We start from the raw sequence: 27,333 nt of genomic DNA on the forward strand, positions 1-27,333 counted from the left end.
AGATCAGCAGTTTCTGAAATACTCAGACCAGCCCTTCTGGCACCAACAACCATGCCACGTTCAAAGGCACTCAAATCACCTTTCTTCCCCATACTGATGCTCGGTTTGAACTGCAGGAGATTGTCTTGACCATGTCTACATGCCTAAATGCACTGAGTTGCCGCCATGTGATTGGCTGATTAGAAATTAAGTGTTAACAAGAAGTTGGACAGGTGTACCTAATAAAGTGGCCAGTGAGTGTATATATGTGTGTGTCTCAATGACATATATATACATACTGTATATATGTTTTAACGAACATTTGAGCACATAAATCCATTAGATGTCGGTTTTGCAAGCCTGCGAGAAAATATCGCAGTACGGATGCCATACGGATTACATACGGAGGATGCCATGCGCAAAATACGCTGACACACTCTGCCTACAGATGACATACGGATAACTATTTTGGGAACATTTCTGCGTATTACGGCTGTAAAAAACAGACCGTATTGTCTTACGCCTAGTGTGACGCCGGCCTTAGACTCTTCCTACTGTTTTAAAATTGATTTCATTTTGTTTGTGTCTGCCAATAAATGTTTTGTAAATGTGTAAATTCCTGGTTGGGTCTCCTTCATGTGTGTTGGCTGTAGCAGTAGGCCTCTGATACCGGCAGTCCTCCTCTCTCTTTGTGTCAACTACTCATGTTACTATTCTTACATTTTTCTGACAATAGTAATCTACAAAACTGATATCTGTGCCACCTGAGTGTGGATGAGCATCAATTTCATTTCCATTGGGACTCACACTCTAAAGTTACTACCTGTATGTCTTTGTAATGTGGGTAAAAAAAATAGTTACTGGGAGTAAACTTTTGCAAACATGGGTAGAACATACCTATTCCCTGTACATTTGGATTGCTACAAATATTCACCATAGGCATTTGTATAATTTATATCCTGGTTGCTTTTTTCACTCACATCCACCTTCCGTGCATTAACTCTTTACACTCCATCCATATCGGCCCCTCAGTCCTACCCTCTCCTATGTATAGCACTCACGCTCTTTTCACATTGCTAAACTGCACAGATCCGTTCAGTCCCACCATCCAACACAAGAGACGCTTTCACAAATCACTTAACCATCTGCTCACTCTTTCCATCCTACTTCTCCTAGTTGCATTCGATATGTCTCCCAACCCCGGCCCAACGTGTTATAGTAAGTCAAAAACCTCCACTGCTACACTCAGAAACCCTACATGCCTTCTGTCTCTTGTAATTGTGCCCTTTGGAATTCTCGCTCAGTCTGTAATAAACTCTCCTTCATTCATGACTTCCTTCTTTCTGATTCTCTTAACCTTCTGGCTCTTACTGAAACCTGGATCCAGCAGTCAGACACCATCGCTGTTGCTGCTCTCTCATATGATGGACTACACTTCTCTCATACCCCAAGATCGGACAACAGAGCAGGTGGAGATATTGGTCTGCTCCTATCACACAAATGTACCTTTCAAGTTATACTTGAAGTACCCTCACTTGTTTTCCCTTCGTTTGAGGTCCATGCTGTCAGACTCTACATCCCCTTCTCCATGCGAGTGGCGATGGTGTATTGTCCTCTGGGCCCCTCCCATCAGTTCCTGGATCACTTTGCCACATGGCTCCCACATTTTCTCTCCTGTGACATCTCCACCCTCATCATGGGAGACTTCAACATCCCCCTTACTTTTCCCCTCTCCCCATCTGCTACTCACCTTTTATCTCTAACCTTCTATTTCGGCCTTTCGCAGCTTACTAATGCATGATGGAAACTCCCTCGACTGGGTCTTCTCCCAGCTTTGCTCAGTGTATGCTTTTACCAACTTCCCTCGCCCGCTTTCTGACCACAACCTTCTTTCTTTCTCTATCAAGAACTGCCATCCCGCTCAGGTCACCCCCCACTTTCCACACTTATAGAAATATGCAGACCATTAACACACAGGGACTTATGAAGAACTCGCGGTCATCATTGGTTTCTATCTCCTCCCTCTCATGTCCTGATTCTGCACTGAAGCATTACAATGAAACACTGCAAAGTGCCCTGGATGAAAGCACACCTCCTATACATACAACAACTAAGCACAGACAGTCACAACCCTTGCACACGCTGCAAACACGTTTCCTACAGCGATGCTCCAAGTGCACCAAACGTCTGTGGAGAAAATCCAATCTACCCAAAGATTTCATCCATTATAAGTTTATGCTTAAAACATGCAACACTGCCCTTCACCTCTCCAAACAAACCTATTTCAGCACCCTCATCACCTCGCTATCCAAAAACTCTAAACGTCTCTTTGACACTTTTCATTCCCTACTCAACCCAAGAGTGCAAGCCCCAACCACGGTTCTACGTGCCAACGATCTGGCTAATTACTTCAAAGAAAAGATTGACCAAGTTCAACAGGAATTTTTCTCCCAATCCCCTCATATCATGCACTGTCCTCCCTTCCCCACTGCATCTAGCTCACTCTATGATTTTGAACCAGTCAAAGAAGAAGAAGTGATCAGGCTCCTTGCATCTTCTCACCCTACTACTTGCACCAGTGACCCTATTCTGTCATATCTCCTCCAGTCCATTTCCCCTGGTGTCAGCACTCAACTGTATCATCTCTATGCAGATGACACCCAATTATACACTACTTCTCCTGACATTGCGTCTGCCTTTTTAGAAAACACTAGTGATTGTCTTACTGCTGTCTCTAACATCATGTCCTCCCTCTATCTGAAACTTAACCTGTAAAAAACTGAACTCCTTGCGTTTCCTCCCTCTACTAACCTACCTATGCCCGACATTGCCATTTCCGTGTGTGGTTCCACCATTACTTCCCAGCAACATGCCCACTGTCTTGGGGTCATACTTGATTCTGAGTTCTTATTCACCCTCCACATCCGATCACTGGCTCACTCTTGTTATCTGCACCTCAAAAACATTTCTAGAATTCGACCCTTTCTTACTTTTGACTCTGCAAAAACTTACTGTTTCTCTTACTCATTCTCATCTGGACTATCGTAACTCTCTACTAATTAATCACCCTCTCACCAAACTCTCCTCTCTCCAGTCTGTCTTGAATGCTGCAGCCAGGATCATATTCCTCACCAATCATTACACCGATGCTTCTACCTTGTGCCAGTCATTACATTGGTTACTCATCCACTTCAGAACCCAATATAAACTTATTACCCTCACCCACAAAGCACTCCATGGCTCAGTACCACCCTACATCTCCTCCCTCGTCTCAGTCTACCACCCTACCAGTGCCCTCCATTCTGCTAATGACCTGACTTTTCATGTGCTGCGCCAGTTTTTTGGGATGCATTACCCAGGTTAATTCGATTAATCCCCAATACCCACAGTTTTAAGCATGCCCTAAAAATGCATTTCTTCAGACTGGCCTACCGCCTCAACGCATTAACCTAACTATCCCTGTGTTGCTCATTCAACATTTTTTGCCATAATCAGGCTCCTTGTATCATGTTCTCACATGCTTTATGCATTTAATAGCCCTCTGTGTCTGTAATGTTACATACTTAGGCTGATAACCGGTTCATGCAGCATTACATGAACACCTGATTCTTACACTATGGCTGGTCCGAACAATGAAAGCAATTGTTACCATCCACCTTTCATGTCTCCCTTTTTCCTCATAGATTGTAAACTTGCGACCAGGGCCCTCATTCCTCTTGGTATATGTTTTGATCTATGTGTTTATTTTTATGCTGTAATGTCTATTGTCTGTACAAGTCCCATCTAAAATATAAAGTTCTGCAGAATATGTTGGCGATATAGAAGTAAAATTATTATTATTATTATTATTATTATTAATAACATACAAAGTCTTTGCAGATGCTGTCCTTGGTGGGGTTGGAACATAGGACTTCAGCTCTGCCAGACTGCTAATAATTGTGCATTGACAACTGATTGTTTTTGTGGTTGGAAGGCTATCACTACAATGCAAACTGTGTGCCTCACTGCTGTCTTGGGAAAAACCACTGTCAAGATTGTCATCCAGCATGTTTTGATACTGCAGCATTGGCGCGTCCTTTCCAGACGGGGGTTGGGGAAGAACTGGCAAAATTTAGTTTTGTATTGTGGATAGAAGACACTGGCAACCCAGTAGTCAGCACTATTTCAAATCATAACTATACGGGTAACAATTTAGTTGCAGATCATGGGTCAGTCTCTTTCATGGGGTCTAACTCCACAGTGTGTTGGTGGTGGGAATAACCCTCAAGCTTTTTTCCTTCATCCTCTCCTGAAAAACAAGGACAACATATAGGAAATCATTATTGTCTTCAATTCATCTCCTGTTGCACATCAATCACCTCTTCCTTCTCATCCTTTTCATGGTGCTTCTCCCTTTGCTCCTCCCATGGCAAAGGCCTTTAAGATGATAGACCTGAACTTATAGATATTGTTATCCCTAAAGGTATCCTCCTCTGCTTCCTCCTCTTTCCCCGGGACCACCACCACCACCACCTACTCACCCAGACTATTTAAAGTGTGCTCCAGCATGTAGATGACAGTAATAGTGATGCTGATGATGGCATCATCATAGTAGCCATTAAGAAAATGTGCAGAAAGGTGCAGAGGTCCTTCATCTGTGTCCACTGCGCAAGTGTGAATTGCACCAAGTCCATACTGCGCTGTCCCAGGCTATGTAAAATGTCATATGGCATCAGGTCTCGGCACTGCTCCCAGAGGCGCTGCACCATGTGCAGAGTTTAAATCCATGGTGTGGTCATATCATACATCACCCGGATGGGGATAAGGAGCCATGAAGACAAGGATAGGGATGTGGAGCCTTGCAGACAAGGATGGGGATGAGGAACCATGCATTTTTTGTGGCAAAATTTGGTGCCTCGGCTTACACTCCGGTCGGCTTATACAAGAGTATATATGGTAATTTGTTATATTTGCGGCGCCCCAGGGTCCTGGTCATCACAGTGGTATTGCTTTCCTCTCGGGAAGAGTGATGCTTCATTTGGAAGCAAAGAAAGATAACTGCATCCAGGTATCACAAACATGCAACACATTTCACACTCCAGACCACCAGGGGGAGCTTCTGCTCCAATTTATTAGGTCACTCCCCACATATATATAACTGGTAGTCTGTAGGGAAAGTTAGTCAGTTCCAGGCAGAGTTCATTTCCTGGCAGAGCCCCACACAGGTGTTCTGTTAGTTGCAGACCAGAGTCTGAGGAGGACAGAAGGTTAAAGGAGCTGTGCATGCCCTCAGAGCTGCAGCTCCCAGAAAGAGACATTGAAAGGCAGAACTGTATTGCAGTGAGCGTGAAGGAAGTTGAAGCAAAGGAGAAGATACCAGAAGGGGACAAGCCCCGCTCAAGCTGTCTCCTTCTGAGGCGCAAAACCCCAGTAGCCGGAACACCAAGGGAGTAAGGACCTCTATGCTTTATTTCAGAGACTGGCAGGACAGCTAATTGCAGGTTACCTGTTTGCACCTACACCCAGGAGGCACAGTGACATCTACAGAGTCGGGTTATCTAAGAGACCCTATAAACAGGCTCAAGACACCAGTCATACGAGTATTGTCCTATCCTATATGAGGGACAGAGAGAACGGAACATCACATCTGTGATACCCTTATGTGAAGCCATAGGCAGTAAGGGACTACACCACCGCAGTGCAAGGGAAGGCTACTGATTTCCACCTGGACAAGGGAACTCTGGACTTGCCTCCAAACTGGCCAGACTCTGCCTGCCCTGTGATCTGGTGCTCTGGACTTTGGATACTGAAGTCTTCAGTAAAGGTAAAGAGACTGCAAACTTGTGTCCTCGTTCTTCACTGCACCTCTCACCATCCTACCATCTACACACTGGGAAGCCCTGGGGATATACTTCACCTGTGGGAAGGTATACCATCTAGCTGCCAGAACATCACCCCAGCGGACCCCTAAAGCAGCGTCAGTCACCCTGACTGAATACCACAGGTGGCGTCACGAACATTTCCCCTTAAAGACATTTCCCTTTTACACGGACGTCTCAGGGCCACGGACCGGGTCAGCCACCGTGACATCCCCCCTGTGAACCGCAGGACCCGGTACCGAGTACCCCATGGCCCTTGGGGGCAATCCATATTCTGCAATCATAGCCGTTTAATAGTTTAGTTCTTCAACCCCTAGTGTCCATTAGATTAGTTATCCATCTTATGGTGTGTAGTGGTTTATTTCTCCAACCCCAAGCACCCTGCAAGCCTTGGGGAAGACTTATGCAGCAGCACCTTCCACGACTGCCCTCACAGCCACCAGAATCACCCAGTGCCCAGTCATCGAGATGTAACTCCCCTCTCCATGCTTGCTCGTCTAGGTGTCAGTGTTAAAATGAGCACGGGCAGACATAGAATTTGTTATACATAGAAGTTGTCTGCAACTTGGTGTTGTAGCCTAGGCACATCTTTCTTAGAGAAGTAATGGTGACTGGGCAACAGGTACTGGGGGACTGCGACGGGCATCAGTTTTCGGAAACCGATTGTATTCACATGGCGGAAAGGCTGCATTTCCGTGGTCAACACATTTGAGTGGCCATGCAATAATCACAGAGATCACAGGCTGTGAGTGATGCAGAAAAAAAGTGCCGTGATCTTTGTAGTGAATAGCTCACAGTTGGCCCCTATCATCCAGATAATGACACAATTGGATGACGATCATCCGAGGAGGCAGCAGGCTGTTCACAGCAATTAGTTCTCTGAAAAGTAATAGTGAGCTTACGGCTTATCTACCTCCAGATTAGAACACATTGAATATGAGTATATCCCACTGCTAACTCAACAATAACCCTACACTCCTTGCTGCCAACAACAATCCTGTTTTTAACCAAATAAATACAGGCCGATTGGACGTCATTCTTCTTTTGAGGTTCACACCATCAGGGTGTTCCATTCCCTCTCTCTCCCCTCTCCCTCAGAGTAGCAGTCATATACCATCCTCAGGCTCATCCACCCACTTTCTTGACCACTTTTATGCATTGCTACCACACTTCTTGTCCTCATAATTGCCAAATCTTTTCCTGGAAGGCTTCAACAATCTCCTACCTAGATAACTCACCTCAACCTAAGGTATTCCCAGCCTATAGCTGAGGGACACCTTAAGGTTTCTCTCCCAATATGGAGGTGCCTGGGCTACATTGTTAGTTTGCCTTGCATGCTTGCTAGTTGTCAGGTTCCCCAGGTCTGCCCTGCTACTAGTCTACCCTGTACCCATCTGTCCATACCTGTCTGTGCCCTTCTGCTCGCACTTGACTCTTCTGACCATCAGCCGGTCCAGATAGCACCTGCCAGTGCCCACCTATCTAACACCCAGTCCAGCCCACACCTGCCAATGCTTTTCTGTTCCTCGGCTAATCCTATCTGCACCCATGGCTCCAGTGTCCCTACAGTGCCTGCCTGAATTCTGAATCCCTCATTTGGGCCGTAACAGCCTACCTGCTGTAAGGCCTCATCTGCCACCTTCTTTAGATCAGCCCTGAAATAGTACCTGGTATCACCCCCTAGTCCCTCCTTGGGTCGCAGTTTTCACCTGCTGCCACTTATCTGAGTTGGGATTTGGCAGGCCACCTAGCTAAGCCACTCCAGGTTTTCTGAGAGATACAGCACAGTGGGTCCACCACCTTGCCTGTCACAGTCTACATCGGCTGGGTTGGCTGTAGTGGAAGAGATGTCGGTCCCAGCTATTCTAGTTCTACTCTATTGCAATTTATGCCACTTTGTTAGTGTCTGTCACTAATTTTTGAAAACATGTAGACTCCTGGTTGGGTCTCCTTCATGTGTGTTGCCTGTAGCAGCAGGCCTCAGAGACCGTCAGGCCTCCACTTCCTTGGAGTCAACTAACAGTGTTACTATCCTTACATTTTTCTGACAATACTAGTCTATGAAACTTGATATTAATATTTCTGCCACCTGAGTGTGGCTGAGCACGTACGCAGGTTGTGCTGTTGTAGGTGGTATCAGGGCTCCCAGCAGGAGGCCTACACCGATCCCTCACCCACCTCATCTAACTTTAATGTTCATTTAAAAGCTGTAAGGCTATGTGCACACGCTGCGGATTTAGCTGTGGATCCGCAGCGGAATTGACGCTGCGGATTCGCAGCAGTTTTCCATGAGTTTACAGTACCATGTAAACCTATGGAAAACAAAATACGCAGTGCACATGCTGTGGAAAAAAATGCACAGAAAAGCTGCATTGTTTATTCTGCGGCATGTCAATTCTTTGTGCGGATTCCACAGTGGTTTACATCTGCTCCTCAATAGGAATCCGCAGTTGTAAAACCGCAGGTGGAATCTGCACAAAAAACGCAAAAAAACGCTGTAACTCTGCGGTAATTCTGCAGTAAATCTGCAGTGCGCAATGTGTGCACATACCCTAAATGCTGGCCCAGACCCCTATACCTCATGCATGGCTGATTGCTGCCATGCCATGCTACAATTGGTAGTGTGGATGAATTGAGGCCACTTTTCTGGTGTCTGTCACTCATTTGATGTTTTTTGGCAGCTTTTGGGGCCGTTTGAAGGTGTTGTGCATGCGTTTGTTTTTTCCTCCCATTGACTGTGATGGCATTCGGTTATGTTCAGCGAATATTTGATGAATAAATCGGTGATTGTTGCAAATTCGGTGATCGTATTCCGAATAGAACATTGAAATATTTGCTCATTTCTATTCACAATCTTATAAACATTTACTTCTATTCTCCCAACCAAATATCCTTCTCCGTGAACTCAATGAATTCAGAGGAATAGTCCGTCCTCAATTATATTGGTACATTATATCTTTAATGCGGCACAGCCACTGCAGTCATGGTGATCGCATTAAGGTATCTGCCAAATCTTACAACAGGGCAACTGGAGCCTCAACTACGACGGTTGAACAGCCAATCACAGCATTTCCATTGGCTGGAGACTAGCAACCACAGTGTCACCTGGTCCAATCAGGCAGAATGAATCTTTTGCATGGTTTTGAGCAACAATGGGGTATATACCTAATAGGAATATACTCACCCTCGGACGCGCCCTGCTTCTTTCCGGCAGCCTTCCTTCCTAAGAATGAGCGCGTGAAGGACCTTAGATGACGTCGCGGCTTGTGATTGGTCGCGTGACCGCCCATGTGACCGCTCACGCGACCAATCACAAGCCGCGACGTCACCGCAGGTCATTCACGCGCTCATTCTTAGGAAGGAAGGCTGCCGGTTAGTACCAGGGCGCGTCCGAGGGTGAGTATATCAATATTTTTTATTTTGATTCTTTATTTTACACATTAATATGGATCCCAGGGCCTGAAGGAGAACCATAGTATCCCATTGCACTGCATTGGGTTTCGTGTTTCGGCCGACCCCGACCCCGACTTTTTTATAGGATCGGCCGATTTCACTCGACCCGACTTTTGAGAAAGTCGGGTTTCGTGAAACCCGACCCGATCCTATAAAAATAAAAGTCGCTCAACCCTACTCAGCTGTGATTGGAGGTAAAAAGTTTACCTCCGGTCACTGGTGTCAGCTGATGGGACAACTGATCCCATCATCCGACACCTGCTGCTGCTAATAACAGCGAGAGCAGGAGCAGCAGATGGGAGTATTTATCAGCAGCTTCCACACTGTGAATAAATAATTTAAAGAAAAACCCATCTTGGGTTCCCCTGTATTTTTGATAACCAGCCAGGCATAACTCACAGCTGGGGGCTGCAGCCCTCAGCTGTCAGCTTCAGCAAGGCTAGTTCTCAAGAATAGAGGGGTCCCCAAGCCATATTTTTTAATTATTTAAATAAATAATTTAAAAAACTGGTGGGGTCCTCCCATTTTTGACAACCAGCCTTGCTAAAGCAGACAGCTGGTGGCTGGTATTCTCAGGCTGGTAATGGGCCATGGATATTGCCCCCCAGCCTAAAAGTAGCAGCCTGCTGCTGCCCAGAGAAGACACAGAGATAACTCTCATGGTGCTAGCGAGGATGTCACCGGATACTCGTATTAGCCGCTCCTGCCCTTGCTGACACCAGTGACCGGAGGTAAACTTTTTACTACCGATCACAGGTGAGTGCTAACGCTGTCTTTTGACAGCGTGGTCACGGCTCTGTGACTGACGGTGATGGTTTTACTGCCGATCAGAAACGGTGTTTGCTGCGCTGTCATGCACATGACAGCGCAGCAAATACTGGATGTTCAGGCCCCCCATTCAAGTGAATGGGGTCCGGTTTGGGTTCGAGTCCGTGAAGTGTTCTGGTTCCCGAACCCGAACTTTTTGTAACTGTTCAAATGAACTTGCAGGACCCGAACATTCAAGTGTCCGCCCATCTCTGCTCACTAACCCTTGCCAACATATGAAAGGTTGAATTCCAGCATGTGGGCAGGTCACAAATCAGTCAGTGACAAGGCAAATTAAAGTGCTGCTGCAGCTAAGCTGGACCGACAAAAGCCTGAGATGACTTTTGAAAATGTACGCTGACACGGCGTACCTTGGCAAGTAGGTCAGGCAAGTCAGGTTTTTAAAAAAAAAACACTGTACAACTAAGCTCAGCATGTGGGCATGCATGGAACGTGTACTAGCTTACCGAGCTTTAACGCAGCTACCAAGATACGCAAATTAGCACACACAAGCAGACCTGGTTGGAGGTTCAGCGAGGAGAGCCACTGATCGGTCTGGTCTTTTATCCCTGTCAACAGCTTGGCTGCATTGTGAGCTTTATCACCTAAGCAGATGAGCTTCAGCAAAGCATGCTGCTGCTTTTCAAAGGCAATGCTGAAGACTTCCCAGCTGGGGAGTGATGGGGAGGCTAGTTCCGCTGAGGAGTAGGAGGAGGAGGAAGAGAGACAGGAACTGGAAAACAAGGAGACAGAAACTCTGATGGAAGTTGGGCCCGCTATTCTTCGTGTGGGTAAGATGTGTGATGTCCCAGCATCTGACTCTGTCCCAGACTCCACCAGGTTAACCCAGTGTGCCATCAGGGAAATGTAGCATCCTTGTGCATAAGAACTTGTCAATGTGTCTGTGGTTAGGTGGACCTTCCTTGTGACTGCATTGGCCAGAGCATGGCTGATATTGTGTAGCACGTGCTTATGTAAAGTGGGACGGCATACCGGAAAAAATAGTGGAGGCTGGGAATCGAGTACCGTGGAGCTGCCACCGCCAAGAGGTCATGGAAAGATTCAGTTCCAACAATTCGAAACAACATTTCCAGGGCTAGCAGTCTGGCAATGTGGGTGGTTAGCGTTTGGGCCTGTGGATATTTCTGCTTTCTGTTAGACGTCTATGGCAGAGACAACTGAAGTCTGCGCTGGGACAAAAAACTGGATGTGGTTGCTGACTGTTGTGTTTGTGCAACTGCAGGTTGTGGGCAGGAGGCATCACCATCTGCTTCATAGACAGTAGATTGGGAAGATGGTAACACTGGGGAAGTGGCAGTGGTTGCACCCTCAGACACAGATTTTGTACCTATGCCCACCTACTATAGTGCTTGACTGCCATGTGCTTTTGCATGCTGATGGTGCGCAGGTTGGCAGTGTTCTTGCCTCTTCTTAGCTTGGTTTGGCAGATTCTGCAAATTACAGTTGGTTTGTCTGAAGGAATTTCAGTAAAAAACTGCTATACAGAGGAACAATGCACCCTTGGCCTGATATCTAGCCGAGTAGGGGGGCTCTGTGGAACAGTTGACAGAGTTCTCCCACTGGTCAAATCACTACCATTTCTTGCCTGTTTTCATGCTGTGGATCCATCCCACCCTGCAGTGCTGTGCTCGCTAGGTGTGCCACTGTGCCAGGTTGGATCAGTGGCCTCATCATCTTCCAATTCATCAATCTGATCCTCCTTCTGAGTTGCAATTTTAGGCTGACCTGAAAGCAACTGTGCATCATGATTATCATCCACCTCTTCAGACATGAATTGACCTTTCCCAACGTGGCTTTCTCCTGGCAGTGGGTGCTCAAATGTTTGGGCATCACTGCACTCCACCTCCTCATGACCTTCTTTAATTGTGCATGTTGAGAGGCCTGACAAATTACAAGGGAACATAAACAGTTCCTCAAAATGGCCAGCGTTGGGGTCATATGTCTCCTAGGACTCTTGCTGGTGATTAGAAGGACTGAGGATTGAAAGGCTTTGCCTCTTGGCTACTGAGACTGGGCATCTTGAAGACTTCATGATGCTGCTTGTCAACACACTGGAGCCTTTGTCTGCCATCAAACCCACAACATCCTCGCACTCGTCTGGGTTTGTCAGTGGTGTAGCGCAGTGACCAAATTTTGACATGAAGCTAGAACACCTTCTGATCTGTAACACAGCCTTGGCGGGCACCACCATATCCATGTCCCTTAACGTCACCCTTTCTCATATTGAATGCGTTATGTTTATGGAAAAATTCCTGGCTTTATTTTTCACAAGAGGTGAACACAGAGGTGTTATGTTTCAATTCACTGTATCTAGTAATGTGTGTAAATTTTTTTAATATATCAGCTTTATTACACATGGCAACAGCAGACTCACGAAAATGGGAGGTAAATAGTCATGTTTCACGTATCTCAGAAGGTTTTCCACCAGTTGCATAACTGCTAGATAAAGATACACTATTTTATTAAACCAATAGAAATTTATTGTTATTTTTAGATCTCCTTGCTGACACACTGCAACAGAGGACTAATGAAAATTATTGCCACTGCTGAATTGTGACATTTGTTTATCTCTGCCCAGATTGCGCCAATCGCACAACTGCTAGATAAAGATACGCTATTTATTAAACCAATAGATTTTTTTATATCACCATGCTGATATACTGCAACAGCGGACTAATGAAAATTATTGCCACTGCTAAATTGTGACGTTTGCTTATCTCTGCACATATTGCACCAGTCGCACAACTGCTAGATAAAAATACGCTATTTATTTTACCAATAGAAAATTTGGGGGATTTTTTTAGATCACCTCTATGAGACATGCCAGAAGCAGACTCAGGAAAGTTACTAGTAAACAGTGACGTTTCCGTAGCTCAACAAGTTTTGCACCACTCGCACAACTGCTAGATAAATATTAGCTATTTAAGCAATAGACGAGGAATTTTATTTAGTAATTAACTTTTAAAATGGATGTTACTATATGCTGGCACTGAGGAATATTATTTAGCTAAAAAAAAATGTATAGTCTGCTACACAGGAATATTATGTAGCTCCAAAAATATTGATTTTGTTTATGCTGTTACTACCTAATATTATTTGCCTCTAAAAAGAGCTGATTTGTATATTATGGTAGTGGATGAATCCCTCCCTATTTCCCCCTAATTCCACAGTCTGTTCCTAATACTAAACTAACTAAACTATACAACACAATGGAAAATAGCAGAGATCTGCGCATGTACTTGCAATGACGATAGTACGCAGGAGCTTGCCCTTTACTCTCCCTCCTATTAAATCTCTCCCTACGCTATCTCCACCTATCAAATAACTAATCTTCACAGTGTTAAGCTCTTAAAAGAGCTTTTTGGAATGAATAACTCTCCCTATACTCTTCTATCACTCTCCCTACACAAACACTATGCTCTTCCTATGCTTTTCCGGCTGCAATGTGCTTAAGATGGCTCTGGCAGCCATTTAATATCCCCTATGGTTTTGTAAGCACAGCCAATCACAGTAATGCCACACCAAAGATGGCACCTGCATTACTGTGATTGGCAAACCAGTCCAGCATGTTCATTGGCTGCAAATAAAGCACCAAACATGCTGGGTGGGTCACTCGAATATATCGAGGCGAATACCAAATTACTCACCTAGTAACAAATCGCCCGAATAGCGTACTATCCGTGTGAGTAACGAATAGTGCCGAATGTAATCGCTCATCACTACTTATATTTCTTTTGAAAGAATTTAGCATACTTTATACATTAACAGATAAAAATATAATACTTACAATATCTATAACAGTAATAACCAAAATAATTAGGAGACTTGCCTTTTTATCACATTTTATATAATGCAGAAAAATCTGGGATTTGCATGAATACGTGTTTTGAAGCTTTTTACATTTATAAGTTACATTTGTTGCATTACATTATGATATAACAGAACAATAAATTTATAGTTTGCAGATTTCTTGTAATAATGATTAGATCCCAACACTCACAAATACTGCATAACTACAGCTAAATATACCTTTATGTGTACATTAGCCTTCAAAAATTGGAAAATTGTTCAGTGCCTGTTCTGGTTTATTCTTATATATCTTATAATTTAACAGAAAAAGGCTTCTTTTTACAAAAAAATTGCATTGTTCCTGGATTTTCTGTAAATGTAATTGTATTTGGTATATATATTATAGAGCCTTTAAATACCACAGGATCTCACAGTTAGATATCACTTTAACTCTAAATATACTATAACACCATAACCCCTATTGTATATTAATCAATGAGGTAGAGAGTATTTTCAAAATATCAATATTTTATTATATATATAGACAAAATTCATTTTCATGAGAATAGAGCACCACAGACCAAGCAGGTTAAAAGGGGAATAAAACCAGGTATGTTACAAGTAACAATTTATACCATCAAAATTTAATAAAGCATTATTTTGTAAACATAAATGCCAAGACCATAAAAGGTTTCACATATATCCATACCAAAGCCCCCTGAGGAAGCCCACGTGAAACGCGCGTTGGGGCTGCATATTTTGGCCAGTGCATGGACATATTCTGGGTGAGATACTAACTGCTATATTTGATATAATCTGTCTAAATGATCTGGGTAGCCATTGTATGGTATTAGTGATCATGATAATGTGGCGTGTGAGTACATTGAAAAGACCCAGTATATTTTGATGGCATTGCAATTTATATACTAGAGGTATTGAGAACTCCGGTCCTATAGATGTGTTACTGTGTCAACTTTCTGTACCCTTCATTATATTATTTGCTTGTCCATACAATAATACTATATATTAAATTATGCATTTGTTGTTACTTTTTCTTATCTAATTATTAATAAATATTTGATATATTTTATACGAGTTACTTGGTACTCCCTTTCTTTTTTTGTATATAATCTTACCTTGGAGTATGTTTTTATGCCTGTTTTTACAGAGCTATTTTTACTAATTTTTCTGGGTGTTTTTGTTTACAGTGTTAATAGCAGCGTTAACAGACTGCGTTACACCCCGTTATGCCGCAGTGTAACGCATTCGGTTTAACGGACTGCTAAAACGCTATGTGGGTGGCGCCGCTGACTGGGAGGGGAGAATGGAGGAGGCACTGACTGCAGGGGAGTAGGGAGCGGCCATTTCGCAGCCGGACTGTGCTCGTCGCTGATTGGTCGCAGCCGGCTGGCCGCGACCAATCAGCGACTTGGGATTTCCGTGACAGACAGACAGACAGATAAAGACAATTATATATATAGATATAACACACAAAGCCTTTGAAGCAATGTCAGTAATGAGCTACTAATATGCGCAAAACAACTAATATCACTTATCTGCATTTCAATATTAAAACTGGGGCATTCAAACCTCACCATGGGACTGCCTTAAAGTGCACACTTTAGGGTTGGTTTAATAGATGTCTACATCTTTAAAGGATTAATTTGGAGGATTGTTCCAGCTGAAATAGGACTGTTGTCAAGTATGCATTTTTCACATATACAGCACTATATACCCGTAAACTGTAGCTATTACTTTTCTTGATTTTCCCAACAAACACATCCATGTTACAACAGCCACCTACTAATACATTCATTTCCAAATGGGAGAGTATATCTGATGTTATTTTGTTAGGCTACGAGGCAAGCAACTATCATGATGCTTTACAAAGTCAATATAAACTGTGTACTTTTAAAAGCCACATTTCAACATCCATTTGTTCAGCTTTTTCCAACCTAACATAAAAACATACTGATATATACACATCACAGGAGAAACTGAAGTCAGTTGGTCTACGGTTTCCATTCTACGTTCCTTTTTATTGATGTATAGCTTCAGCCATGAGAAAAACTAAGTACACAAACTTTGAATTCTATGGTTTTATAGACAGTTCCTGCAAATTTATTTGCCAGTCCTATTCCAGTGGCTGTGACCATGGTCTGCAGTGGTGGCATGGGGGCAGGAGAGCCAAGTTAGAGAAGCAGTGGTTGCTGCCTAATAATTTTCAAAGTAGTATAAGGCCATTTTTAAACAATTTAAATTCCATCATTCTACAATGAGCAATATTATTTGCAACTGGTAAACAATCAAGACAGCTAACAATCTCTCTAGAAATGGATATCCCAGCAAATTCTTCCTAAGGTCAAACTTTGCAATGCTTTAAAGAAATTGAAAAAGAGCTATAGTTCAGACTCAAAAAGGCTTCATAATTAATTGTACAAATGAGTAAGACTGAAAAATTATGACTTGTTTGGAAAGTTTCCAAGAGAAAGCCTGTTTTTTCTAAAAAGAGCATATCAGCATGGAAAAAGACTTCCGGAACAGTGCCCTTTGGACAAGCAAGAACAAAGTGGAGATGTTTGGTTACAATGTCCTTTGCTTATACCAATTATCAAGCATCTAGGTGGAGGGATGATGATTTGGGCTGGTTTTGCAGCCACATCTGAGGCCACCTATCCTAAAACGAAAGCTCGGCTGAAACCTGGTCATGTAAGGGAACAATGATTCCAAGCACACCAAGAATCTACATCAGAATGGCCAAAAAATCAATGAAGTTAAGGTGTTGCATTGGCCAGATCTCAAATACTAAGGTAGAGTTTAAGAATGCTGAGCATAAATGTATGTTCAGAAACCTAAATTAATGTACCCAATACTGTAAAGAAGAGCGTGTCAAAATTTCTCCAAAACGATGTGAGAGACTGATAAAGTCACATAGAAAACAAGTACTTTAAGTTATTGCTGCTAAGGGTGGTTTAACAAGCTGTTGATTCAAGTGATAAGTCATGTGTTGCTCATCTCAGGGTGTATTTACCTAAAGTTAAGACTTTCTACTATTCAGTTGTTTTTTGTTTGTTTCATCCTGATATGCAGAACCACATAATTCAAAGAGAGTTCACTTAGATTTTATCATGATTATACATGTGAAAGTGTCCTATCAATGCACCAAACCAAATTAGGCTACTTTCACACTAGCGTCGGTGCGGGCCCGTCGCAGTGCATCGGGCCGACATACCAATGCATACTGTGATCCGCTGCCCCATTGTGATGTCCGGGGAGGAGGGGGCGGAGTTTCGGCCACACATGCGCGGTTGGAAATGGCGGACACGACGCACAAAAAAACGTTACATGTAACGTTTTTTGTGTCGACGGTCCGCCAAAACATGACGCATCCATCGCATGATGGATGCGACGTGTGGCAATCCATCGCAATGCGTCGCTAATGAAAGTCTATGGAGAAAAAACGCATCCTACGGGCAACTTTGCAGGATGTGTTTTTTCTCCAAAACGACGCATTGTGACGTGCGTCGAATGACGCTAGTGTGAAAGTAGCCTTAGGTGCATTAATCTAAATATACCATTAAAAAGGACTGATCAGCACTCTAAACACATCTGCTTTAGTAAACACTTGCATTTCCCCAAATAAAACATCCTTGAACACATTTACTTTAAGGCTGGAGTTTAGTTTCCTTCCTTTTACATTACCCAGTAAATGTCGAAATGAATTGGCAAATTGACTTTTCAGTTCACCTGGTCTAAAGGATGTGTCTGACACTGACCCTGGCAGGACTAAATAGACAGTATGAGAACTTAGTAGAAATGAGCCGATCTATTGAAATATGAATTCTCCGCCTTCGCCAAATTTTCCCACAAAATCTGATTTGTGCAGATTTCTACACTGGAAAGCTTGTAATAACTCATAAAAGACATGGAGGAAGAGATAACCTCTCTTACCATAAGATCTAACACTTTAAAAGTGATAGAGAACCCAATTGACCATAAGATCTTACGCACTACGGAAGAGAGAGAGGCTCTAGTGATGTGTCTGCCTTACAAACTGTGCTCGACTAGGAACTGCTGATCTGTGATGTCCCAGGTACTGACCACCATTGTACAATGCAGAATAATCCATAAGAGGTTATAGCTGTGGGGCATTTTGGAGAAGCCCGTGCTGTGATGCAAAATGACATTTGCCTGCTTCCGCAGTGTGAGAAATAATTTTTTTTACAAACTACAAATCGAACCTCAAAATTTGTTTAAACTGCAAATTTCAGAAAATTAGACTCAAATTCAATTCTCCGCAAATTGTTCCTCTCATCTCTAGAACTAAGTATACGGGTAAATGAACAACCTGCATAGGCAGAATAGGGATATTATTCTAATAGAAGTAACTGTGAAAATCATCATGTGAAATATAAGGAAAACATTTATCAGCCCTTTAAAATGTGTTGTTTCTGCCAATATTAAAGTATAATATTAATGACTATTAATTTAAGATAAAGTGTTCCTAAATAGGAAAACAAGACAAGCAACATAATATCCTAGAAGGCTTCACATTCACATATTCCAAGCATGCGTAATTTTTAATTTTTGCTGGACAATCCACTTTAAAACTCAAGCGGACCACACACACCACCAAGGGTAGCAACATGCTTACATTTTGATACATACGATAAAATCTATATTGAGATTCCGAAAGCTGATTGCACCCTACGTTGCATGCAGCATAGTAAATATTTTGCGTATCGGGATGATAGTGATCACATTTATCATTAATTCTATTGTTTTGTTTTAATGTAATATATTAGTCCCAGTAAACCCCTGATCTTTTCATAGGGATTGCTGTCTTATTTTCATGTAGTTTATGTATATTGATTGACTTTGTGTAGAGCGTTTTAACAATAGAAAGGTACGTGTTACAGGGCATGCTGTGCCTGTTTATAGTTCAGTATATTAATACCCCCATAGCATTTCTGTGCCAGAGGCAATGGCATTACGAAGATAGAACAAAGAGTAGCAGGGCACACGGGCACAACAGGACCCAAGGCATCACTCTTCATTTCTCGCACCTGGAAGCAAAACTAATTCATAGCTGAAAATTCATCTATCGCGCATGCAAGAGTTACTTAATTTGGTTGTTAATGACAAAAGGACATCGCACACCTAATAAATATGCATGTTGAAGGAGCTTTGGTTTATAATTTATTCAGTCCTATAAACTGGGTCTATTTGCAATAGACTTCTACTTGAAATATCTGATTAATTCTGATAATAACAATGTCAAAATAATTAAAAAAAGTTAGCTTTCCTATATTTAGATACTATGTTCAAGGCCGTTTTACACCATCAGCATTTGTGATATCAGCATATCAATTATCCAAGTCTGGATGTGATTTGTCAGCGCCGCTTGAAAAAGACATTTTGTGGCGACTTATTAGAATTTGTCTTCGATGAGTTTAAGCTGCTGTATTTGCCTTATCACCAGGGTCTTTGCCATAAAATTGCTTCCTCTGTTCTTCTTGAAGAGACTGTAACATATTAAGTCTGAACTCCAACCTCTGTCTCCATTCTTCTCGTAATCTGAAATAAACCAAGACGTAAATAATTTGCATTGTAACATTTACTTTGAAGGTTTCAGAATTGGTTACTGTTATTTTAAGACACTTTACTTGAATTAATTGTATAATTAAGCGAATATAAAGAAACTTAGTAATATGTCTGGTCAGAAAAAGATGATTTTTTTTAGCCACTTAGTCACTTTTTTTGCTTGCCCAGCCTCCTGAATGCATCATTCACTCAAAAACTGGAATGTCCAGTCTTAAACTAGAATTCTGCAGTCACTATTTGTGATGGCAGAGTTGTGAATCCTCACATCCCGCGCACTGGATGCTGTGTGGATAAACTGGTGCTGGCACTGGAAACAATGGGCATGTTACTGGAAGTATTCAATATTCATACTACCGGCCACATTCTGACTAGACTATGTCCACTGTACATTGAGAGAGACCGTGCCCATCTAGTCGGAATGTGGCACATCGCACTCTTAACGATCACATAACCATCATTCCTGGCAACGGAGAATTCTCACAGGATGCAGATTCACAAGTCTTCAGAATTATAGTATAAGACCAGACAACCACTTAAAGGCAAGATGGACTGCTAGTTCACTGAGGCAATGGTCAGTTAATGTCTATGAGTAATAGAGTGAGAGAGAGAAGCAGAGATCCATGCTGCTGCTTTCTGGTGTTTACCCCACCCCAGAGCTGGATTCAAAGCTACCCTGCTCAGTATAGGTGATATTGCTTCTGAGCTTGTAATATACAAAAATGTAGGTGAGCATGAATCCTTCATGTCTTTGAGATCTGTGTATGGGAGACATCATGGAAGCTAGTCTCCATGGACTGACTGGCGGAAAAAGCAGGATACAAGGTATATAATGGATTGTAGTGTATTCATTTTACACACACGCATGCCATCTAACTCTAAAAAGTCACCTGAATTGACATATACACAAATTATAAATATGAAAAAAATAATGTAGCAAGATTAACTTGCAGTAGGCTGGATTAAAAAAAAAAACAACCTTTACCTTACATTTTAGATTAGCAGGTTTTAGTAGACAAAAGTGCTCACCACAAACTAATAACCTTAAAAATATTATCTTTGATGAAAACGTTTAAAACAAACAAAATTCAGACAAACGGGCTACTGAACAATATGATAAAAAAAAACTAGTGTAACCACCAAAGGTGTGCCTAGGTCACCCTAATGCACCCTGATCCAAACCTGCCTTGCTGCAGAGGTTGACATCCTAACTTGAATGAAATTAGTGCCCCGCACAACGATGGCTAGCCTTGATCATTTTCCTAGGATTCCCTATCTTCCACTAAAAATATCAATCAACAAGCCATTCAAATGGATAATAAAACTACAAATAATCCTTTCAACAAAGGTAAAGCTCAGTCAGTAAGCAGATTTTAATTTTAATGAGATAAGGAAAGGTGGAGGACAACTCATTTAAGGTACCTTCACATTAAGCGACGCTGCAGCGATAGCGACAACGATGCCGATCGCTGCAGCGTCGCTGTTTGATCGCTGGAGAGCTGTCACACAGACCGCTCTCCAGCGACCAACGATGCCGAGGTCCCCGGGTAACCAGGGTAAACATCGGGTTACTAAGCGCAGGGCCGCGCTTAGTAACCCGATGTTTACTCTGGTTTCCAGCGTAAAATGTAAAAAAAACAAACACTACATACTTACAATCGCGTCCCCCGGCGTCCGCTTCCTGCACTGACTGAGCGCCGGCCCTAACAGCAGAGCGGTGACGTCACCGCTGTGCTGTACTTTCACTTTCACTTTACGGTGCTCAGTCAGTGTGGGAAGCAGACGCCGGGGGACGCGAAGGTGAGTATGTACTGTTTGTTTTTTTACATTTTACACTGGTAACCAGGGTAAACATCGGGTTACTAAGCGCGGCCCTGCGCTTAGTAACCCGATGTTTACCCTGGTTACCAGTGTAAAACATCGCTGGTATCGTTGCATTTGGTGTCAAACACAACGATACACGCCGATCTGACGACCAAATAAAGTTCTGAACTTTGTTCAACGACCAGCGATATCACAGCAGGATCCTGATCGCTGCTGCATGTCAAACTAAACGATAACGCTAGCCAGGATGCTGCAACGTCACGGATCGCTAGCGATATCGTTTAGTGTGACGGTACCTTTAAAGAAGAACTTTGAAGAATTTGCTAAACCTATCTATGTTTAGCAAATCTATGTGTTGTGTATCTATCTGTTGTGCAGTGTAAGTGAAATAAAATACTTACAGATTGTCGACTTCCCCGATTTCCAGCGTTGCTCTAATCCTTTTCTTGCTCATATTATTGAAATTCTGAATCACTGGCTCACCCTGAGGTCTATGTTAGACTCGGAAGTGGCTTTTACAATATAGGTCTCTGGCCCGTCAGAACAAGTCTCCACAGACTTACAATGCAAATGCAACTTCTGAGTGAACCAGCGAGTTAGAATTTCAATCAGGTGAGTAAGAGAGGATTCGAGCTGCACTGGAAATCAGGGAAGATGGCAATCGATAAGTATTTTATTTCACTTACACTACACAGCACAGCACATGTATTTATGTAGAAAGGTTTAGCAAATTAACATTTTTTGGATTGCTTCTTTAACCCCTTTCTGACCTCGGACGGGATAGTACGTCCGAGGTCAGAAGCCCAGCTTTGATGCAGGCTCCGGCGGTGAGCCCGCATCAAAGCCGGGACATGTCAGCTGTTTTGAACAGCTGACATGTGCCCGTAATCGCGATTCACCCACCGCTATTAACTAGTTAAATGCCACTGTCAAACCAGACAACGGCATTTAACCGGCGCTTCCTGCCGGGCGGCCGGAAATGAGCGCATCGCCGACCCCGTCACATGATCGGAGGTCGGCGATGCTTCTGAATAGTAACCATAGAGGTCCTTGAGACCTCTATGGTTACTGATTCCTAGCAGCTGTGAGCGCCACCCTGTGGTCGGCGCTCACAGCACACCTGCATTTCTGCTACATAGCAGCGAACATCAGATCGCTGCTATGTAGCAGAGATGATCGTGCTGTGCCTGCTTCTAGCCTCCTATGGAGGCTATTGAAGCATGGCAAAAGTAAAAAAAAAAGTAAAAAAAAATGTGAAAAAAAAAAATATATAAAAGTTTAAATCACCCCCTTTTCGCCCCAATCAAAATAAATCAATAATAAAAAAATCAAACCTACACATATTTGGTATCGCCGCGTTCAGAATCGCCCGATCTATCAATAAAAAAAGCATTAACCTGATCGCTAAACAACGTAGTGAGAAAAAAATTCGAAACGCCAGAATTACGTTTTTTTGGTCGCCACGACATTGAATTAAAATGCAATAACGGGTGATCAAAAAAACGTATCTGCACCAAAATGGTATAATTAAAAACACCAGCTTGGCGTGCAAAAAATAAGCCCTCAATGGACCCCAGATCATGAAAAATGGAGACGCTACGAGTATCAGAAAATGGCACAATTTTTTTTTTTTTTTTTTTAGCAAAGTTTGGAATTTTTTTTCACCACTCAGATAAAAAATAACCTAGTCATTTTAGGTGTCTATGAACTCGTACTGACCTGAAGAATCATAATGGCAGGTCAGTTTTAGCATTTAGTGAACTTAGCAAAAAAGCCAAACAAAAAACAAGTGTGGGATTGCACTTTTTTTGCAATTTCACCGCACTTGGAATTTTTTTTCCCGTTTTCTAGTACACGACATGCTAAAACCAATGATAACTTTCAAAAGTACAACTCGTCCTGAAAAAAATAAGCCCTCACATGGCCAAATTGATGGAAAAATAAAAAAGGTACGGCTCTGGGAAGGAGGGGAGCGAAAAACGAACACGGAAAAACGGAAAATCCCAAGGTCATGAAGGGGTTAACTGCAACTTTAATAGCTGCTCTTTCTTATATATGCTGTATTTATTTGTGGCAACTACCAGATTAGTACTCTTCAGGTGACAGCATGACATTGAATTACTGTGGACGCAACAAAGCTTGGAGAGAATGGCTGAAATGAACTCTCTGCATGAGTCCGGTTGACTGAAAAGCAATCCTTGTCATCAAGCTTTGCATTTAAATAAATTAGGTAACAGGATCCTATGTGTGAAAGTTGGCTGTAGCTTGAAGTGTATCATAACACTAATGCATATTACCTATTACAAGAGGAGCTGTCAGCAGAATCATCCGTATGTGAAGCTTGCAAAAGGCTCGCACAAATGGATATCATGTATCATCAGCTAACTATGTTTCCCTTGTTTGCTAACGATGGTAAGATGTGAAAACACAAGAGGTCAAATTGTGACCAAGTGATCACAACCATGAGTCAACCAGTCACATTAGTACAAACGTAACATGTATATTCTGTACACAAGGCATTTACACTTACATACTTTATGTATCCTTCAAATAAAACTCCTTTTCTTTTTACTTTATTAACCACAAACCGTCTACCATCATGTGTGGCCTCCAGTGCCGCTATAAATAATATCACACATGTGTACTATATAAAACCGTACCGACAGATGCTTTTCTTTCACGCATGGTAGATTTGTTCTGATAGAAATGTGCTATATTTAAGGGATAAAAATATGGAAAGATGCAATGTAACGAGGGACGTGAGAATGCCTTACTTAAAAGAACAATGACTAATATATAGAAGGTAAAGGGAGGAATCAAAATGGTGAAGAGTCCTTCATTGGGAATACAGTCATCCTACAAATGTTTATTAGTTATCCATTAGATCAAATTTAAGACCCTAGTGACATTCTTTATGGTTATACCCCTTAGCTTGAGGAGAGATAATTATTATTATTATTTATTTATATAGCACTATTAATTCCATGGTGCTGTACATGAGAAAGGGGTCACATACAGAATTATAGATATCGTTTACAGTAAACAAATTTATAATGACAGACTGGTACAGAGGGGAGAGGACCCTGTCCTTGCAGACTTGCATTCTATGGGATAATGGGGAAGAGACAGAAGGTCGGGGGTGAGGCAGCTCTGGTGGTGGTGAGGCGGCAGCTCTGGTGGTGGTGAGGCAGCAGCTCCGGTGGTGGTGAGGCGGCAACTCGGGTGGTGGTGAGGCGGCAGCTCGGGTGGTGGTGAGGCGGCGGAATGGTTATTGCAGGCTTTAGGCTTTCCTGAAGAGATGGGTTTTCAGGTTCCATCTGAAGGATGCGAGGGTGGTGGATAATCGGACGTGTTGAGGCGTGGATTTCCAGAGGATGGGGGATATTCGGGAGAAATCTTGGAGGTTGTGTGTGGAACGAATGTGTGGAGCGTGATAATATCACTTTTATAATATGTGAACAATACTGTTAAATGAATTTGAAGAATTAAGATTGCAAAGCCTTAGCGCTTTCTGGCAAAGGGCAAATTGCTTACTAGACAATTTGGTTTAGCTTAGAAGGCCATAAACTGGTGCATCCTGAGGCAGCCGAACCTTTATCACTCTCTACTAGTGTTGAGCGATACCGTCCGATACTTGAAAGTATCGGTATCGGATAGTATCGGCCGATACCCGAAAAGTATCGGATATCGCCGATACCGATACCCGATACCAATACAAGTCAATGGGACACCAAGTATCGGAAGGTATCCTGTATGGTTCCCAGGGACTGAAGGAGAGGAAACTCTCCTTCAGGCCCTGAGATCCATATTAATGTGTAAAATAAAGAATAAAAATAAAAAATATTGATATACTCACCTCTCCGACGCAGCCTGGACCTTTCCGATGTAACCGGCAGCTTCCGTTCCTAAGAATGAGCGCTTGAAAGACCTTAGATGACGTCGCGGCTTGTGATTGGTCGCGTGGCGGTCACGTGACTGCTCACGCAACCAATCACAAGCCACGACGTCATCTAAGGTCTTTCAAGCGCTTATTCTTAGGAACGGAAGCTGCCGGTTACATCGGTAAGGTCCAGGCTGCGTCCGAGAGGTGAGTATATCAATATTTTTTATTTTTATTCTTTATTTTACACATTAATATCGATCCCGATACCGATTCCCGATATCACAAAAGTATCGGATCTCGGTATCGGAATTCCGATACCGCAAATATTGGCCGATACCCGATACTTGCGGTATCGGAATGCTCAACACTACTCTCTACCATTTCTTGTTTCCTTTTAGAAAACCTCCTATTTAGGACATTGACCAAAATGTAAGAGCATGATGTCCCATGCCTCATCATATTACTAGCAGAAAGGTCAAGAATTATTTTATGAGGAGCAAACAGAACCCAGGGCAACCATATTTAGATTCTGGCATCTGCCATTTTGGAACTTAAAGGGGTTCTCAGTTTTGGATAATCTCTTCTTGATAGAATGGTTTCTCCCTACTGTGACCCCCAGAGATTGGCTATAATCTATAGGGAAGTCTGGCAACAAGTGTTTCATTTCCAGACAGCTCCACCAAAGGGAAAAGTAAGCATTAAAAAGGTTTTCTAAATTGAAAACCTCCTTTAATGTGATGAAGACATAATGAAACAATGCAGTAGTCATTTATAAGACAAACCAGAAATATGCTAAAGAGAGTGTTTGTTACTCTACAATTTGCATATTTAATTTTCCAGAGGAGTGTTGCATTGCCTATAAGCCTCCTCACCCTAGCCTGTCAAGTATGCCACTCTCCATAATGAGAAATATTAACCCTTAGATCTCAGTCCCAAATCAGATCTCATGCTTTGCACTGAGGAGAGAACCCCCGTCCCCCCCGAAACATGTGTCTGCATATTGAGATTCTGGCTCAAAAAGAATCTAACTCTCTACGTAGCCCCTTTCTCATGTACATCACTAAAAAGGAGTTGATATTGGCTTTAGGAATGCTACTAGTTGGCACTAGAGGTTAAGTTCAATTCCTCTCTGAAGAGACAGTTGGACACCATCCTTCTGTAGCGAATGTGTAAAAAATAATTTTCCTATGGTGGCCTTGCAGGAAATGTGAACTGATTCCTGGCGGTCCCAGCAATGTAACACTATGTGATCAGCTCTTTGAGGACCCTTCAAACAAACAGAATTTGCAAATGTGGAAAAATCCTTTATTAAATTCACGAGAATCTCTCAAGATATAGTTAAACAGTGTGAAGAATCAAAGAGAATGGAATTAAAGAGGATCTGTTACTAGGTTACAAGTGGCTAGTTTTTTCTCTTAGTTTATTCCCGCCACTCCTGAGTATGCCATTTTTTTGTGTTATTTTTAAAAATGTACCATATCAGTCCAAAGATATGAGCCTTTTTATTTAGTGCTAATTTTTATGGTATCTATTAAAGGGGCAGAGCTTGCAGGAAGACAATACAGGGCAGCCAAACAAGACACGTCCCAGAGAATCCTGTATGCCACACCCCCTTGTAAAGACAGTAAGGCTGTGTGCACATGGCGCATTTTTGATGCATTTTCGCTGCGTTATTTCCAATGCGGAAATGGGCCAAAACCGCTATGGAATCCTTATGCAAACTAATTCAATGACAATCCTGAAGTATTGTGCACATGATCAATACATTTCCATTGAGTATTTGCTGTGTGTTTCTTTTCTGCAGTATGTCAATTCTTTGTGCGTTTCTGCAGCATTTTTCACCCATAGACTTCAATTGAGTCAATCAAATCTGCAGCAAAACGCAGGTATAAAAATGTTTGCGGATTTGCTGAGTTTTTGACTGAATTTTTACTGACTTCTTATGGTGTTTCCCATGCTGCCGTGAGAGTTCACCGGAGTTCCTCAGCGGATCAGCTCCGATGCTCTCACTTACGGCACAGTTGCGTGAGAACATTCTCACAGCAGCTCAGTGATACACTGCGGGAGCCATTACCTCCTAACAGTGAATCACCGGCTGTCTTTCAGAGCAGTCACATC

At 42.6% G+C, this 27,333-nt stretch overlaps 1 protein-coding gene across 2 annotated transcripts in view; it reads right to left on the minus strand.

Annotated features, from left to right (window-relative positions):
- Window positions 1–18,387: 18,387 nt before the first annotated feature.
- The window catches only part of LOC143818455 (protein FAM240B-like), a 105,560-nt gene continuing 96,614 nt past the window's right edge, over window positions 18,388–27,333 (minus strand). For both annotated transcript variants that reach the window (XM_077299752.1, XM_077299758.1), the window contains exon 3: window positions 18,388–19,484. In XM_077299752.1, coding sequence (XP_077155867.1) covers window positions 19,361–19,484 — 124 coding nt within the window. In that variant the 3' untranslated portion in view covers window positions 18,388–19,360. The remainder of the gene's footprint in view (window positions 19,485–27,333) is intronic.

The sequence above is a fragment of the Ranitomeya variabilis genome, chromosome 1, assembly GCF_051348905.1.
Source record: "Ranitomeya variabilis isolate aRanVar5 chromosome 1, aRanVar5.hap1, whole genome shotgun sequence".
Lineage (NCBI taxonomy): Eukaryota > Metazoa > Chordata > Amphibia > Anura > Dendrobatidae > Ranitomeya > Ranitomeya variabilis.